The sequence below is a fragment of the Micropterus salmoides genome, unplaced genomic scaffold (genome assembly GCF_014851395.1).
Source record: "Micropterus salmoides isolate LMB-PRFRI ecotype aquatic unplaced genomic scaffold, ASM1485139v1 Ms_hic_scaffold_14, whole genome shotgun sequence".
In the NCBI taxonomy this organism is placed as follows: Eukaryota; Metazoa; Chordata; class Actinopteri; order Centrarchiformes; family Centrarchidae; genus Micropterus; species Micropterus salmoides.
The window spans coordinates 16,110,541-16,127,325 of record NW_024040485.1 but is presented as its reverse complement, the minus strand read 5'-3'; the positions used below and the strand labels follow the sequence as shown (position 1 = coordinate 16,127,325).

The window sequence follows — 16,785 nt, the reverse complement described above, 5'->3', positions numbered from 1 at the left end:
TCACCACAGGTTACTAACCTATTTTGCGTTCAGCACTTCTTTGTTTTGGCCTTGTTGAATGAAGTTTTAAAGCCAAAGTTTATGATGAATGGCACAGCAGCTGCCAGTGTTTGCTGTCCTCTCTCACATGTGGCCTATGGCTCACTGTTCTTTGAAAAAACGCTGAATAAATGGTATATGGGACTAGTACATCACCTTTCTAGTCTTCCGACCACTCAGAACGCTTCACACTAGAAGTCACATTCACCCACTGATGGCAGAGGATACCATGCAACTGCTTATCAGAAAGAAACTAATCATTCACACGACTGATGGCACAGCCATCGGGAGCAATTCAAATCAGGAGCAAAAGTTAAGTGTCTTGTCCAAGGACACTTCGACATGCAGAGTGGAGCCATGGGTCAACCCACTCTACCTCCTGAACCACCACCCATTTAGCTGATAAAAGCAAAATCTTTAACATGTCCTGGTTGTTATAACCATTTAATTATAATTAGAAGTTTTTGTCATAGAGATTATTAACAGTTCAAGTGAAGCTTGATTTCAGGTAACACCAGCACAGAAATGTCTTATGAGGCACTGCACAAGGTGCCTGGCTTCCTTGTGACTTTCATAGCAAAGAACAAGCTTGAGCTAACAAAACAAACTTGCTTACAACCAGACAGAGACCCTATCATCATAAAGCGAAATAAACCTAGATTGGCTCGCACACAGTGCCTGTATGAGTCTGCAAATTCTTGAATTTGGGGGTCCAGTATTTTTCTGATCAGGCAAATAGGGTATGTTATTATTTGCATCATAACACACAGTGACTAGGAAATTATTAAAAATTATTGTTTTATAGATTAAAAAAATTTCACCAACGGGTGTGTTCACTGTTGCTTTACCTGGTCCGTGCATTTAAAATATTCACTGTGTCTGTGCCTTCTAACACAATACCAGATAATGTCTCTCTTTCTGAGGCTGTTTACACCGGGCGTTAAAATGCGTTCTGGGTGATCGGATTGCAATCGGATCATACTTGACCACATAAAAGAACAGGTGTTAATGCACTGGAGATGCACTGAAGAGGGATTGTGATCCAGTCAGCTAAACCACCTCCGGAGAGGGTCAGGGACGCATTGTGACCACATTAAACACAACTGCATGTCCGCATACAACTAAATAGGCGGAAATATGTACCGGTCATGGCATACACAGGCAGTGTGTCCCTACAGTGTTGTGCATAAACGCCCTTAAAGGTCGCCAATCATTGAACTTGCTCATGCTTTTGGTGAATGGTGAACTGAATGTATCAGTTTGTGAACTCGCGGGCTGTTGAGTTAAAATCAATATAAACTACTAAAATAATAGTACACATTATGAAGAAAGATAACTCAAGGAAACAAATTTCACTTTCCAGCCTAGCTGTTACTTCAGCGCACTGCTGAAGAGAGAGGAAAACATGGGCGTGTAATCATTGGAGAAAAACAAATCGTGGTGGCAAAGAAATGGTTCAGAAAGTTTAGACAGACTATAATTTAGTCATTTTTCAGACCTGCCCAAACAAGAGGAGGATGTGACATTAGGTTGTTTGACCTTGACAGAGATGGGATCTCAGTGTGGACACTGGAGATGCATATTAATACGAGGTGTAAATGTAATCAGATTAAAATCATATCCAGATACAATCTGAGCAAGATGGGCATACATGGTACGATTTGAACCCGTTTCTGACTTGGTTTTTGAGCCTCACAACACGCTATTAGTTGGGCTGAATTTCAGCTTCATCGGGCATCATTTGCTGTGCTTTTGCACAGTTGAAGCAGAGCCATGAGTCCATTGGCCAGGATCAGTGTGGATGTTTTTTTTTCTTCTCACATCGCCTGTGAGAAGTGGTAAACGCTGTCTGAAAGTGCTATGGCAACACAATGCTAGCTATCAACATAACAGTCTTTACAGTAGGTACGATTTTGGAAAATAATGTAATTGCGATTTTTTTATATATATATTTTTTTATCAATATTGCAATTTAATATGCAATTAATTTTTAAGCTCTTTACCTTCTGTATTCAAAATGGACAAGCAGTAAATCAGTGTATAGTATGACCAATACAATATTAGATATAACATGCACTGTTCTTTCTTGTGGGTCAGACCTGTGTTACGATGATTTAGGTAGAATTATTATTACGAGCAATGGTGGTGAAGATATATCAAATTATAATATGAGAAAGATAATTTGACTCAAGTCATCGCATTAAATAATGATATAATATCATCAGGTCGGCCTACCTACAGACCATAAGAAAAAATAAGTTCACCAGTGTGTTATACAGTAAGTACTCATGACAAAACCCACCAATTAGTCCTTATCTCAGTTCTAATCTCCTCCATCCAGTCCATCTTTCTGTATCCCAGTAAGCAAAAAAAAATACTCTGTTTGAGGTTCAATTCAAAAGTTGGCCAACGAAAATAAAACATACCTCTCATATTTAATAGACAAGCTTAGTAATTCTCTGACAACACCGGAGTTCTGGCGGATGGCCTGACGATTTCACCCACCACCACCACGTTACCCGCGGGTGGCGGGTGCTACTTTCATTCCCTGTGTGTGACACTAAAGTTTCTGTAGTGTCAGCGTCTGTCAAGCTCAAGGCCAAACAAGAAGGCAAGGTACAGCGTAACGAGCAGACGAAGCATCAACTTCATCAGACTGCTTTCCTCTTGGGTGTCATGTGACATTAGAAAATCTCATTTTATTACATCGCAATAGTATTGCAAATGCAATTAATCGTTCAGCCCTACTTTACAATAAAACGTAGGTAGCTTACCTCTAATTCTCTTCGCAAAATGGACAAACCATACTGTCAATGTCTTTATAGCCACCTAGTCCATATACACCAGCGGTTCCCAAACTTCTCTCTTCAACACTTTGCTTCCGGTGAGCAGCGAAGCAAAGTGTTGAGAAGGCAGCCGATATTACTGAAGCTGCAACAGACATCAAAATCTGATTTGTTTCTATGATGACAAGCAGCGCAGTGTCCCTGTTAAGATTGATTTATACTCCGCACGTGCATAGCTACGCCGTAGGCTACGCACGTAGCCAGGCATTTATACTTGTGCGTCCGTGTGTCTGTCATTGTGCAATTACACCCCCAAACGTTAGCTGGCAGTAGTGCTACAGCGTCCACTGTGTTGACTTTTTCCGGCCGAGCAGGCTAACGTGAATGGGGGTAAAATTGTAAACGTGCGGCTGGTATAGCCTTTTCAAATTTTATCGACCGAATGGGTAACATTCTGATAATGAAATGAGTCATTTCGCTCGGGTTGTGATGGTCAAATATATTGATCCTCCGTGTTACAGCCGCCGTTTTGGCCGCTAGTAAAAGTTACTTCAAAGCACGGGAACTTCCTGTTGGCTCGGAGGTGTTGCGAGGCTACCTAGCCGACCAATCACAGAGCTTACGGAACATGCCCGAAGTCACAGCTATGGGGTTTCACTCAGTGAAACTCTTGAAAGTGACTGCTTTTAAATCAGTCGCTCTCCCCTTACCCACTCACTGCACTTACACACAGCATGCATCTATCTTCTGTCTTTTCACTGCAACTCTGCATCGCGATGTAACTTTATATATTTATTACTTTAAAAAGTAACAAATCGCACCCTGTGTATAGCCTCATAAACAGATAACATGGCTCCGGTGGCTAAGCCTGAGAGAGAGGGGGAGGAAAATAGGTGTGAGTAGCCATTTCCTGTGAGCTAAGTATTAATAACATTTTTAATTGTAAATTAAATTTACAAAACTTCCACAAAAAATAATTGTTGTAGTTATTACACTACTACACCACCATTACATTTTTCCTATTGGGCACCCCCTAGAGGCAGCTCACGCACCCCAAGGGCTGCTCGCGCCACACTTTATATTTATACATTTACATTTATACATGCACCATTTGAAAAAACAAACCACAAAAAAGCATTATTGCAAAAAAAGCTATATTGACAATTGTCAATAGCCAGGACTGTCTGTAGTTTTTATATGCATACAGTGTGAGCACTTAGGTCATGGCTTGACCATTGGACGTGTAGCCTTAATACATAAATCAATGGCTTTACATCCCAGACAATTTACTCATACAGTGTGAGTTGCAGTTAGTTAAGATTTCAAAAAATTGTACAGTGTATGTTAGGGCTGAACAATTTTGGTAAATCTAATTGCTAATTGTTTTTTTTACCAATATTGCTTGCGATTTAATATGCGATTCATTTTTAAGCTCTTCACCTTCTGTATTATTCAAAACAGACAGTTAATAAATCAGTGTATAGTATGACCAACACAATATTAGATAGATTAAACATACACTGTTCTTTCTTGTAGGCCAGGCCTGTGTTATGATGAAATTAGGTGATATATGAGCAATGGTGGAAAAGAAATCTCAAGTTGAGGTACAATTCAAAAGTTGGCCAACAAAAATAAAACCAAGTGATGCCTCTCGTGCTTAATAGATAAGCTTAGTAATTCTCCAACAACACCGGAGTTCCCAACCCCTCAGCCTCCGAAGCTGGTAAGCAGCAACACTGGCTGTAACCAGGCTCTAACTCGGGACAGACTGGGCCTCTTTAGGACTTCGGTACCTGCGGATGGCAGGTGCTACTTTCATTCCTTGTGTGACACTAAAGTTTCTGTAGTGTCAGCTTCTGTCAAGTTTAAGGCCGTTGTACAAAACAACAAGTCAAGGTACAGCGTAAGCGAAGTTGATGCTTCCTCTGCAGGCTGGTTTTCTCACGCATATCATATCGCAATAATATCGCAAATACAATTAATCATTCAGCCCTAGTGTATGCCCAGCTTTACAGATATTGCGAGTATTGTGTCTTCTTCAGTCACTAAACTCCCACACTGATGACTTGTTCGAGCGTGTGTATGTTTGTGTGGCTGTGACTATCTATAGTCAGCTACTGTCTGTGCCGCTGTAGGCATGTGAATCATCATGTGGCGCAGCACGCCTGTAAATTTGACTGGCACAGGATCAGATTAGGGCTGCAGCTACTGATTATTTTAGTAATAAAGTATTGTACCGATTATCCATCATGTAATTGGACAAATACTTTACCGTGGTGCCCCTGGTACCCGAGATCAGTTGTGTAACTCATATCACTGTAACGTTATAACCCTAACTCACGGACTAACCAGTCATTGGAGAACAATAGCAACAATCACATGGCTATACATTCATAAATAGGAATTGTGCCCTTTCTTTGCTAGCCTTCATCTCAACTAGCAATCATGATTTATAATAAATGCTAACGTTAATGTTACCTTGTTTCGGGTCTGCTCCATGGACGTAGAGTGGATGTTTTCTGCTTAGATGCTGTGACGCATTGCCATTTTGCTGTTGTGGTAAGCTAGTTCTGTTTTACAAACGATCCACTGTGCAGAGTTGTTTTATTTTTGCTTGAAGTTATCCCATAAAATGATCAGTACAATGCTTTCTGTCTTTTTCTCTGGCTTGTCTCTTGCAAGTTGCTCGCTATTTTGTCTTTCTTCCTCCATTTTGTAATCCTCATCAAGTCACGTCATCTTCACTTGTCCACAACATAAGCGCGACAGTAATAACCATCCGTGCGAAACAGTGCGCTGTATATGGATTTAATGAAGTTTAAGAACTTTTTAGTAATAGTTATTCGATTTTCTCAATGAATAGTTTCAGCCCTCAATCAGATATGTGGTAGTGATCGGTACCCGGTCACCAGTCACGGCCAGTTGTGCTGAAAACCGTCTGGTTCCAGTTGCTGGTGGATCGATTGATGCATCTCTAATCAATTATCTATCACATCTTAAATTACCTTGAATTAGATCGCCTTTGCCCCCAGAAACTTAAACAGTGAGTTCATATCCCATAGAACGTACCTCTCCACCAACTCTCAACAATGATCAGAGCTTTGTGGATGGACTTCTAGTCTCGCAATTGGTCATAAAACAATAGGCTAATGGGTGGCTGGTCCTTCAGGCTTAAAACTACCACTATGGCAGTTTAGAAACCAAACTGTGCTAACTGTAGTAGGATGATAAGTGAAACACTATCCATCACATACACTTGAGAGTGCACAACTTCCCAGAGCTGTGAAATATCTTCATAGAACAATCTTGTTTTCAGACCAACTGGCTTCCCCTTTTAATAGAAATAAGCAGTGTGTATAAATATTAAAAATGACCAATTTAAGTGTTAAAAGACAGTTTGCTTGTGACAAAGGAGGATGTATCAGAAATTGCTCTTGTAGACCTGGTTGTTGGAATATACTAGATTTGCCCACGCTCCATCTGCTGGTCAGTCCACTTCAGAACTGCATGATCCTTGTCAGGTTTTCCAGGCAGCGCCCTGCTAGCTGGGACTACTTACCACAGCATTATTTTCACCTTTTTTCTATTTTTTTTTTTCTCTCTCTGTCTCCCTGTGGTGGGACTGGGGGGGGGGGGTAAGTTGAGCAGGGTATGGGGTTGAATGTTAGTATTGAGCATTTGTCAGTGATATAACTGGCTGTGTCAATGCTGAAATGTGATGTTTTTTATATATAAATAAATAAAATCAGTTACAGCTGAATGTTGTGTAGCAGTCTATGTAAAGAAGTCTTCACCAACTACTTTGCTTGTATACACCAGATTGTGGCCATAAATGTCACAATTTCTGGAATAAACCCACTTAAGTGTCATTAGCTTGAGACAGTAGAAGTGTTTTCTGTGAACATGTAAAGGAAAGCCTGGGAGACAGATGCATGGCCAAAATATGTAAATGGTTTGTACCAGGACACATTTAACTTGTCCTGGTGTGTAGCTGTCTGCAGCTTCACAGCCCTCCAAAATGTGGATAATTGCAGTATGATTTTACTTTTTGCTTCTATCTGTACAAGCTCCTTCTCATGTACACTGAGCAAAAACCTTCAGAAGTTTAATGAGAAATATAATGAGAGTTGATTTAGGAAAATATGATGAGCAAATTGATAAATTGCACCGGGGATGAATTCTAATGTAACTGTGTATTGATCGCTTCCCCCCCCCCTCTTTTTTTTGTTTGTTTGTTTGTCTTTTATCTGTGTAAATGTGACACACAGCGAAGTTGTTGCAGTTGTTTATCCTTGTTTTGTTTTTCTAATATCACATTAAGTCATCTATTATAATTATTTAAAAGAAATTTTGTGCCTCATAAGAGTTGTATAATTTCAGATTCTGTTATGCACAAATGCCAGTGTGATCCAAAACTACAGCAAGTTTAGCTCAGCAATTACTTTTTGCACCTCGTACAATAACATCAAAAGAGCTCTCTGTTAGAATTTGGTGGTAGATATTTATTTTTAACTCAAGCTTACAGGTAATTAGTTTTATCCAACATTTGCTAGAGGCCTCTTCTGTCATTCTTGAGTTTTAGGGTTGTTCCTTATCTTGACATGGAAGTCATTTAGAGGGAGGGGTTGATTTGGCATCCAGCCATTTGTGATTTTTCTCTCCAGTGGCACTGAAAATTACCCCACCCCCCATTTCTGCATCTCCTCCCTCACTTCTAACCCCCTGCATCCTCCTGAGTACCCCTGAGACACACTGCTCTCATTTGGCCTGTGTTTGCTCTTCCCACTTAGCATGCTAACAAATGATGTTGCTATTTAATTTGTATCCATGACAATTATCCCCTCCACATGGCGCTTCCAAGATTAGTTTAACAGAGCTCCCATTGGAGGCTGCTGACACTGACAAATCTCCCCATACTGTATGTAAAACAGGGGTATGTGGTGTTGTGTGTGCGCGCATCTGTATGAGTTGACACACACGGTTGGAAACATAGACATTGCTGTCTGATTTGCTGACGGAGCACATTCAGTCAGATATGGGAAGGGTTGCAGTTTCTTTATAATTGCATAAAAAATTCTTGTTTTAAAATTGTGATGACAGGGAGAAGTGGAGAAAAGGCTAATATTACATTTAACTGGGCACTATAGAGAGAAACTTGAAAAGGAGCAGTAATGAGATATATTTGGGTCACTCAACAGGAGGTAGAGAAGCATATCCCAATCAAATATTTTTGCCTTGGATCTTAATCCAACCTTAATACTAATGTACATACCCAGCCGTGACTTTTTTGAGTTAAGCCTTAAGTGCAGACAAAACCCTATTTTTAGAGGTCCAAAGTGACTTATTCTACACACAACTTGGCTATAGTAACTTGCTGTAAACATATGGAGCATATGTGTAATGCAGAGTAATTCTATTCCATTTGGAATAATCATTAAAACAGTAGGATTGTTATTAGACCTAGCCATGGGTCCTTTAAAGCACAGTGATAACCAAACAGTTGGATAATTATATATTTAAATAAGATATTGGAATAATAACAAATAAGACTAAAATGTATTCAGAAACATGAGGATATAAAATTAATTACCTGTGTTGTGTATTCTCTGCACCTTTTTGGTTTTGTCCAAAGCTTTAATGAACAATGCCCATGTTATCGGGACGTGATCTACATCACAGTCCCTGACGATTGTGCCACCCTGAGGATATGTCAAGATTCGAAATGTGACTCATGCACACTCAAGATTAGATATTTGTTTTTGCCATCTTAAATTACAGAGCTATTATCATATAATAAGTAATGTCTCTATTCAGATTTGAAATTCAACGAGAGCACGTTCACTTTGGCTCTAATGAGTCGTCATCCCTCAAGGGACTGTAAATAACAGTATCTGTTCCATGTTGCTCTGGAGATGAACACACATTTCAGTCATGGTATTTGAGCAATAGTACAATTTTATTCGTTATAACCCTGTACCTACATGAGCATAGTCAATTATATGTGGATGATGTTACATTAATGCCGTAGTGCATCTTTTTTAGAATTCCCAATCTGTTCCCCTGAATCTTAAGAGCAGAGTTATCCAGATTGGCCTGCCTCCATCTTTAGTCTACATACTACCAGTCTGTATTGGGCACACCCACTACCACACCTCCGCCTTGCCCAGCGACAGCTGTGACTATATTTAACTAATTCATGACCCCCCCCCCCCCCCCCCCCCCCGGCAAACCCATGCGCTTTTTCTTGTCTCGTTCTTTCTCACTGCCTCTATTTATTTGTGCGCGTCTCTTCCTCACCCTAGGGGTCGAACCAGAGGGAGGGTTGTTGTGGATGAGGAGGACAGCATGGATGGGACTGAGATAACAGAGTCCATTGGCCCTCAGGACACAGGTGAGACTTTGCAATGCCCTTTTTTTTGATCCATTATGTACATGTCAGTTCTGTTGGGAGCGATATGAGGCTAGAACTTGCTCATTCATGAAGGCTCATGCAGAGAGTGCTTCAAAACGGTATTTCAGTAAAAGCAGAGGAGTCTCCCTCTCCTGGAGAAGGATGGATGAGAGCTTTTTCTTGGCACCCCATGCTTCTACTTCAGTGCTATAATTGAAAGGGTTTAGCTTGAGCTGTGAAGCTGCAGTGGGTGTGTATTTTTTTTTTCTCCCCTTACTTCCATCTCTCCTCCTGCTCTGAGATTGGCATTGAGGTGCACTGGGAAAGAGCCCAAGGCTAATGCCCTCTAAAAGCTTTTTAAAATCCCATCAGTCTCTCCAGACCCATTTTATGTGCTTTTTTATGTGTGTACATCACATCACGTGATCATGCCTCCCATTCTCATACATCTCAGTGCTGCCCTGTTGCTGTGCTGGGGATACTCGACAATGAAATTTTGCCAGTGGCTAGCTTTGCTTACATTAGCTGTGGTTTGTGTTACATAAATAATAAGCAATTATTAGGAGCATTACAACATTCCAACAATATTTTTTTTTTCACCTTTTTATTTTTGTTTTGAAAGTACAATGTAGCTTAAATGCTATATGCGAGCCACTTTAGAAAATATTTAAAATATATTTAAAACTATCACAAACATATATACTTTCACGTATTTACCATTAAAACTGTACCATTGTGATTTAACATGTCACTCCCAGAATAACAAGGGAATTGTTAATGTTGAAAAAACGAAGGTGATACACACTTTCCGACACGTCACACATATCCCGAGACTGTAAGAAGTCTTCACAGGTGCATTCAGTTATTAGGAGGTAATGAGCTTGAATTTGTCCTTGTGTAATTCCATTGGATGACACTGAATCATTGCAGTATTAGCCTAATTACATCTTTAATTATGTTTAATAAAGATTTTGCATGGCCCAGTGAGAGGTACATTTGGGAGTTGTTTTTTGTGATTACAGTGAATTGAGCCTTTTTTGAGGTAATTTAAATAAAAAGTATTTATGATCGTAACACAAATGAGTTTAGTTGTGTTACCTATTTTAGTCGTATTACCTATTAATATTAAACCCCACTTCTTGAGACATTTTGGCTGCTGTGATTCATATTTTTTCCCCAGCCTCCATTGTTATTGCGATTCTGTACAAGAGCTTGATGTTCCCAGTCTGTTTACTGTAATCACTGCTTGGGCATATGGTCCCCATATTTTACCATCCATCTCACTAATAAAGGCTGTGTTTCCAACCTGGAGGAAACTGACTAGAATGTAACCAACCTGCCCTACAACAGTGTGTGTCTCTCAGAAGGTGCATGCTGATTTTACAGTCTTAATTGGCAATTACTTTGAGAGATTGTTGAACGGGCTGCAATGCTCACAAATGCTCTGAAGGGATTTAATGCTTAGTGGTTTCTTACTAACTAACTAATCGATTTATTTTTCTGTTGCCATCAGAAACGCCAATCCAGCCAGTGGAAACTGTGGAAGTGTTGACCCCTGAGGTGCCAGAGGAGGACAAGCCCTCTTCCCCTCTGGCCCAGAGCCCTCCAGCCGAGAATTCAGCAGGACCATCTGTCCCAGCGAGTAGAGAAGTCAAAAGAAGGTTAGAAACACAAAACTTCTCTAAGCCACAACGGTTTATATGAATGTGTACATGTATAAGGATTAGAATGCAATTGGGCATTTGTGTTTCTGCTGTGTGACATGCTGTTTGCCTTGCTGTGTACACATGCGTGGATGAATTGAGATGGAGTTATAAGGCGGTAGAGGCAGAACTCTCCTCCCAGGTGCCACTCTGTTAAAGGTTGTAATCAATCTCCTGGCCTCTCTCAGCTATTGATGTTGGTGATGGAGGGCAGACCAGAAGCATCTCCTGGGATCTTATTAACAAGGCCATCTCATCCCTTAGAAATGTGATGAATATTTACCGCCCCATTTTTTATTTCTCAACTTTAGTGTTCTTGGCCACTATTCTCTCTTTTTGTTGTTTTACCTCTCTGTCTCCAAAACGCCTTTCTCACGTGGAAGCCGCAACACTTCCATGTCCAGTTGTCCAATCTTGTTAGGTGATGCTTCTGGCAGAAATATTGATTCAGAATTAACTAAATGTGCTTAAAATGTTGTTGAAAGCAATTTTCAAAAATCAAATTTTGACTAAAGTTGCAAATTGTAACATCTGAAAATATCTACCCACTATTGCACACAAGGTTACAGGTGCTTGTGAGAAGGGGTCTGGTCTGCTGCTACAAACAAACCACTTGTGAAAAAATCATATACAAATAAGAGGATGGGTGGGTGTACGCCTGCCTCCCAAGCAACTATGTGTTTAGATGTATGTTGCTGCGCAAACAGTCCCATTGCCAGAAGAAGGATGCCTTAATTCATGGTGACATGCGTGGCACTGTATTAAGTCACAGTAGGTATATATAATTAAACACCCCCTTCCACGCATTTTCTTTGTTTCAGTGAGCGTCTCTGTGCCTTCTGTTACTGTGGTGGCCATAGCCTGCTGGGTCAGGGGGAAATGCACGTTTTCAGCACCACGCCTCAGCTTGAAGCACTCTTCAGCCACACGGGTGGAGGAGGCTCGACGAGCGATAGCAGTGATGGTGAAAAAACCACTCAGCCAAAAATGGCAGAAGAGACCACCTCAGGACAGAGGGAAAAGACGAAGTAAGTAGGCCTGGCTGACAGTGTTATTACAAATGGTTTGTCAGTGTTGGTCAGGACAGTAAAGTAATCTAAGATGAGTCCCCGTTGTAAGTTAATGAGCTGCAAGAAATCAAAATTTGCTCATGGCCTCACTTCAGTGATCCTTTTGTTTGTCCCTGTACAATCCAGGAGACCTCACAAGCTAAAGAGCCTCTTGCCATTAGCAGTAGCATTGTCATTCTACATTTGAAGGCTAAATTATCACTTGGCCAGCAGGGTCCTCAGGCCCAGGGATACTACATCAGGTGAAGGGTGCACGTGAGCCTTTCGTGTGTGTGTGTGTGTGTCTATGAGCACTTACATATTTGCACACTGTGCCAACAAAGGACCCTCCTCGGACTCTTTTGGACAGCTGCCTAATTTGTTTTGGCCCTTTGGAAACCAGTTGGGCGTCTCTCCGGGTTCACAGTGACGTAATAGGCAATGAGAGCAGTATGGCTCTGGCAGCATGCCAAGCCAACCAGTAGCTGTTGTGTTGTTGCTGTGTGATTGGTCAAGGGGGGCCAGTCCTCGGTTATGCCACACAGAGGCGCAGGAGGGAAAATTATGTATTGATTTGTCAGAGGCAGAGGTGGTGGACAAAGGGGAAAACTGTGGAAATGTGAGGAGGCGGGAGAAGATCATTTGATAACTAGTGATGAAACTTTGCCTATAAACAATAAGCTGCCAAGGCTGTTTGTCATGAATGTGCCATCATGCTTCCAGAAACCAGTCTCTTGATTTTGGCCGTTAGTTTGTTTACTGGAACTTAAGTCCTTTTTAAATGCTAATGCTCCCTCTCCACATTTTCCGCATGCTATGCAGCTCACTAGTTCAAGCCAGGGACTCGGGGAAACGCATCCTTTTCAACAGATTTTATGAGACAGAACAGCCAGCCTCTTGTGCACTCACCAAACAAGATGGCCCTCTTCTTCCTCCTCCTCTCCCTCCTCCCCCACAGCTTTTTATTTGCTGTCTAGCATTTTCCCCCCGGCTCATTCTGTCTTCATCTCTCTGCTTTTGTAAAAACTGCACATCGTTCTCTACCTTTATGTCTCTACTCTCGATTCATTCCTAAATTGATTCCGACTGTCCTCCTTTCTCCTGCGTAGAATATCTTTTAGCTGTCCTCCTTTAAAAAAAAAAACAAAAACAAAACAAAAAAAAGCTGTGCTGACCCGCTTTCTCTGCAAACTTCTTCTTTTTGTTCCAGTGGGTCTGAAAGCTGCGAGGAAGAACCAGACCCAGCCAGTCGATTTTGGGATGAGCTTTCTCATGTCGGCCTTCCACAAGATCTTAATGTCCAGTCTCTCTTCGAGTCAGGTAAGATCAGTAGACTAAACATTCTTACTCCTTTTTACCAAGCTTTTAATGGCGAATCACATTTATTCATAATCTCACCATTTGTGAATGCTCTACACGTACAACACAAGATATTTATTTGATTCTAACCTTGTGTTGTCTTCACATCAATTGTCTTGAATTTTCAGGGCAATGCTGGGCACATCAGAGTTGTGCCTTGTGGTCCGAAGGTGTTTGTGAGGGCGAGGGACAATCTCTGCTTAATGTGGACAGAGCCATTGACTCAGGGAGCACAAAGGTGAGTCAGGGGAGAACATCCGTGCACTAATAGGTGTTAACACCATCTTAATGTGTTGGGGCAGCAGGGAGGGACTGCTTTAGTGAGGCACAGTCAAGCTGATGGATCAGACTGGCTGGTAAAGGTTGGCCCGGCAGCATGGATCTCTCAGCTGTGAAATGGAAAAGGTCACGCCACTCAACAGGGCTGAGCTCTCGTGGCAGCTTAGCTCTTAGTGTTAGCGGTGCGTTTGCAGCCCATCGGCAAGTATTCCACTTGATCTGCAGAGTAGCTATCAATGCACACTCGTAGAACTGAGGGGAAAAATAGGGAATGGATGAGTTTCTGTCATGGTTGTGATCATCAGGGGTTTAAACAGGGGTCTTGATCTCAGCTGAGAAAGATGTATACATTCATCTATAAAGCACTTTCTTAGCATAAGCTAAATCAGTCATAAAACATAATGGATGTGTTTTTGAGTTTGTTGTTGCCTTGGCTGTTCATGGAATTTATTTGCAGACAATGACATTTTAGACATATTTAATGATCTCTCTGTGTCTCTTTCTGTAGCACTGTGCATACTGTAAGCGCCTTGGAGCATCCATTAAGTGCTGTGCTGAAGGATGTGCTCAATTCTACCATTACCCCTGTGCGGGGGCAGCTGGGACCTTTCAGGATATCAGGAGTCTCTCACTCCTCTGCCCAGAACACACTGAATTGGCCATTCACAAATGTAAGTTGAGTAAAATCGGATACTTTGTATATAAAAGCTTAGTTAAATAATTTACATAAATGAAAATTAAGAATTTGACATTGTATCAACTATCTACCGTCTGAAATGCGATTGTTTCTCATTGTTTAGTTTGTTTAATTTTCCTTTCCCACAGTTGTAGATGATGTAAATTGCGCACTATGTGATAGCCCAGGGGACTTACTGGACCAGCTCTTCTGCACCAGTTGTGGTCAGCATTACCATGGGGTATGTCTGGACATGGCCGTGACCCCTCTAAGGAGGGCAGGTTGGCAGTGCCCTGAGTGTAAAGTCTGCCAGACATGCAAGTGAGTCACCTTCACACTCACGTAAATAAAGTATCTTAGATTGAATGTTTTCATTCTGTTCAGCTTTTCTTTAACTTTTTTTTTTTCTTACTATTATTCTCTATAGCTAGCAGGCATGGTGCATACTGCTGGTTTGTTTACCTCTGTGGTTTGTGAGATGCTAACTGGATGTTTTACCCTGAAGCTCAATCTTGTAACTTCTGACCTTATTTAAACAGCACAGGAGCTCTGCTAGAAACCAGGCCTGCTTGCCTTAGGTGAACACTTTCCATTAAGCTTTCTGTTCCGTATTTACATAGAAACCCCTGTTACATGTTGTTACTGCATAGCATGGTATTTTTCAAGATGAGTATGGTTTCATGATATAGTCACATACTGTAATGGATGGGATGAGAGTTGAGACTGGCTCAAAATTGTTTGATTCCTTCATATTGTTTAGTATTGACAACTTTACAAGCTTTTATTATAGCATAGCCTTTATTGTGGATGTTATCCCAATCTTAAACCTTACCTGTAAGTATGTATGTATGGAAGTAAAAATAATTAAAATACATCCTGTGTTGGTCAGTAAAAGGCCGTTTGTGTTTACAGTAAACCAATTTTTCAGCCTTACTTATTTCTAACCCTACAATTAGAGATGTAGCACCCCCACACACCGTGACGCACAGCTACATGCCCCGAGCCACTGTATATACCAGCTGGGTTAATATTTAACATTTCTCCAGGAGCAAGCATTCTTTGTTTGCCTTGTAAACAATACAATACCAAATACAATATTGTGTATATACCATTCTGATGCGCAACAATCAATTATCCTTACATAAGTATGTTAACAAGCTACATTTACCACCTTTAGCAACTATTAAAATATTTCACTGCTGGCCTAAAGAGAGAGGAATACACCAGTTCAGTCTACAGGTAATTGTTCTGGCATTGGACGCAGCATATCAGGACAATTTAATGCATCGCCTTGCCTACACATCGCAGCAGGCCTAATCTTGTGTATGCATTTATCAAGAATGGGTAGTCAGTCAATAAGGGACCGTTAGTGTGCTCAGCCAGTTTTCTAGCTGGTCTGGCAAATGTAAGGCTGTTCTTGTAAATTACTATTTCTGGGGGGTTCTTTAGAAATACAATATTTAACTGTTGGCAAGACATACACTAAAACAAAAACAAATAATTCTTCCTCCCATTTTCTGAAAAATAAGAACAGAGAGCACATATTGGTTAGGGCAGGAAAGGGCTAGTTCTCTCCCCTCATTCAAATGAAAACAAATGGGATTGATATTTGCTACACAACCAAGATCCAGTGTAACAGAAACAGATTCAACAGATTCAATTAAAAGTTTAAAAAGTCACAAAGAATACACCTGATGTGCTTTTGCCTGGCTTGGAAAGTTTTCAACAGGTGCTCAACTGAGAACTAATGCATTATGTAAAAAAAATAGTTTGTTCACAAAACCTCCTAAAGATGACTCTTCCAAAAAGATAAACAAGACTACTATGATCATCCATGTGACTATATAACATCCCGCGTGGCTTTTGGCAGTTCATGTGCACTGTGTCCTATATGCTGCATCATTTCATTAAACCTTCTCTCTCTCTCTTTGTAGGAACCCAGGAGAGGACACTAAAATGCTGGTGTGTGACATGTGTGACAAAGGGTATCATACCTTCTGTCTACAACCTGCTATGGACTCTCTTCCCACCAATGGATGGAGATGTAAGGTAGGAAAGTCCTCATATGATGCTGGATAGCATATGTAAGATGATACAAAATAAAGGTTATTCTGGCTGGTATGAAAAAATATTTTTTTAATCATTTTTCTATTGAAGTGCCAACCCATTGCACATGATGCCCACATTGTTTCGATCAGTAATTTTGCAGCAAATTGCAAGACAAAACTCCCCATGTGTGCAGACAGGGATATTCAATGGAAAAATATTCATGATATGAATCTTTGCATTTGCAGTAAAATGTCTACCACCCATGAGAATATTACTTTTAGTGGTTTGTATTGTGTGGTTACGAAATGACTCACATCGGCTTTAAAGGCGTCATTTCAGCCTCAGACAATGTAGTGTGTGTGTCTGTTTACAAGCGTGTGCATGTTAATCACACCCACCCCTCCATCCTCCAGCATTGTAAATGGTGTGCTTGTCACTCAAGCGGCTGGTTAAG

General features: G+C 40.9%; 1 protein-coding gene across 9 annotated transcripts in view; it reads left to right on the top strand.

The window, feature by feature from the left end:
- Positions 1–16,785, top strand: part of kmt2cb (lysine (K)-specific methyltransferase 2Cb) — a 72,151-nt gene that overhangs the window by 10,169 nt on the left and 45,197 nt on the right. For all 9 annotated transcript variants that reach the window (XM_038717997.1, XM_038717992.1, XM_038717995.1 and 6 more), the window contains exons 3-10: positions 9,128–9,216; positions 10,730–10,877; positions 11,741–11,947; positions 13,179–13,288; positions 13,456–13,565; positions 14,115–14,277; positions 14,432–14,603; positions 16,217–16,331. In XM_038717997.1, the coding sequence (XP_038573925.1) occupies positions 9,128–9,216; positions 10,730–10,877; positions 11,741–11,947; positions 13,179–13,288; positions 13,456–13,565; positions 14,115–14,277; positions 14,432–14,603; positions 16,217–16,331 (1,114 nt within the window). The remainder of the gene's footprint in view (positions 1–9,127; positions 9,217–10,729; positions 10,878–11,740; positions 11,948–13,178; positions 13,289–13,455; positions 13,566–14,114; positions 14,278–14,431; positions 14,604–16,216; positions 16,332–16,785) is intronic.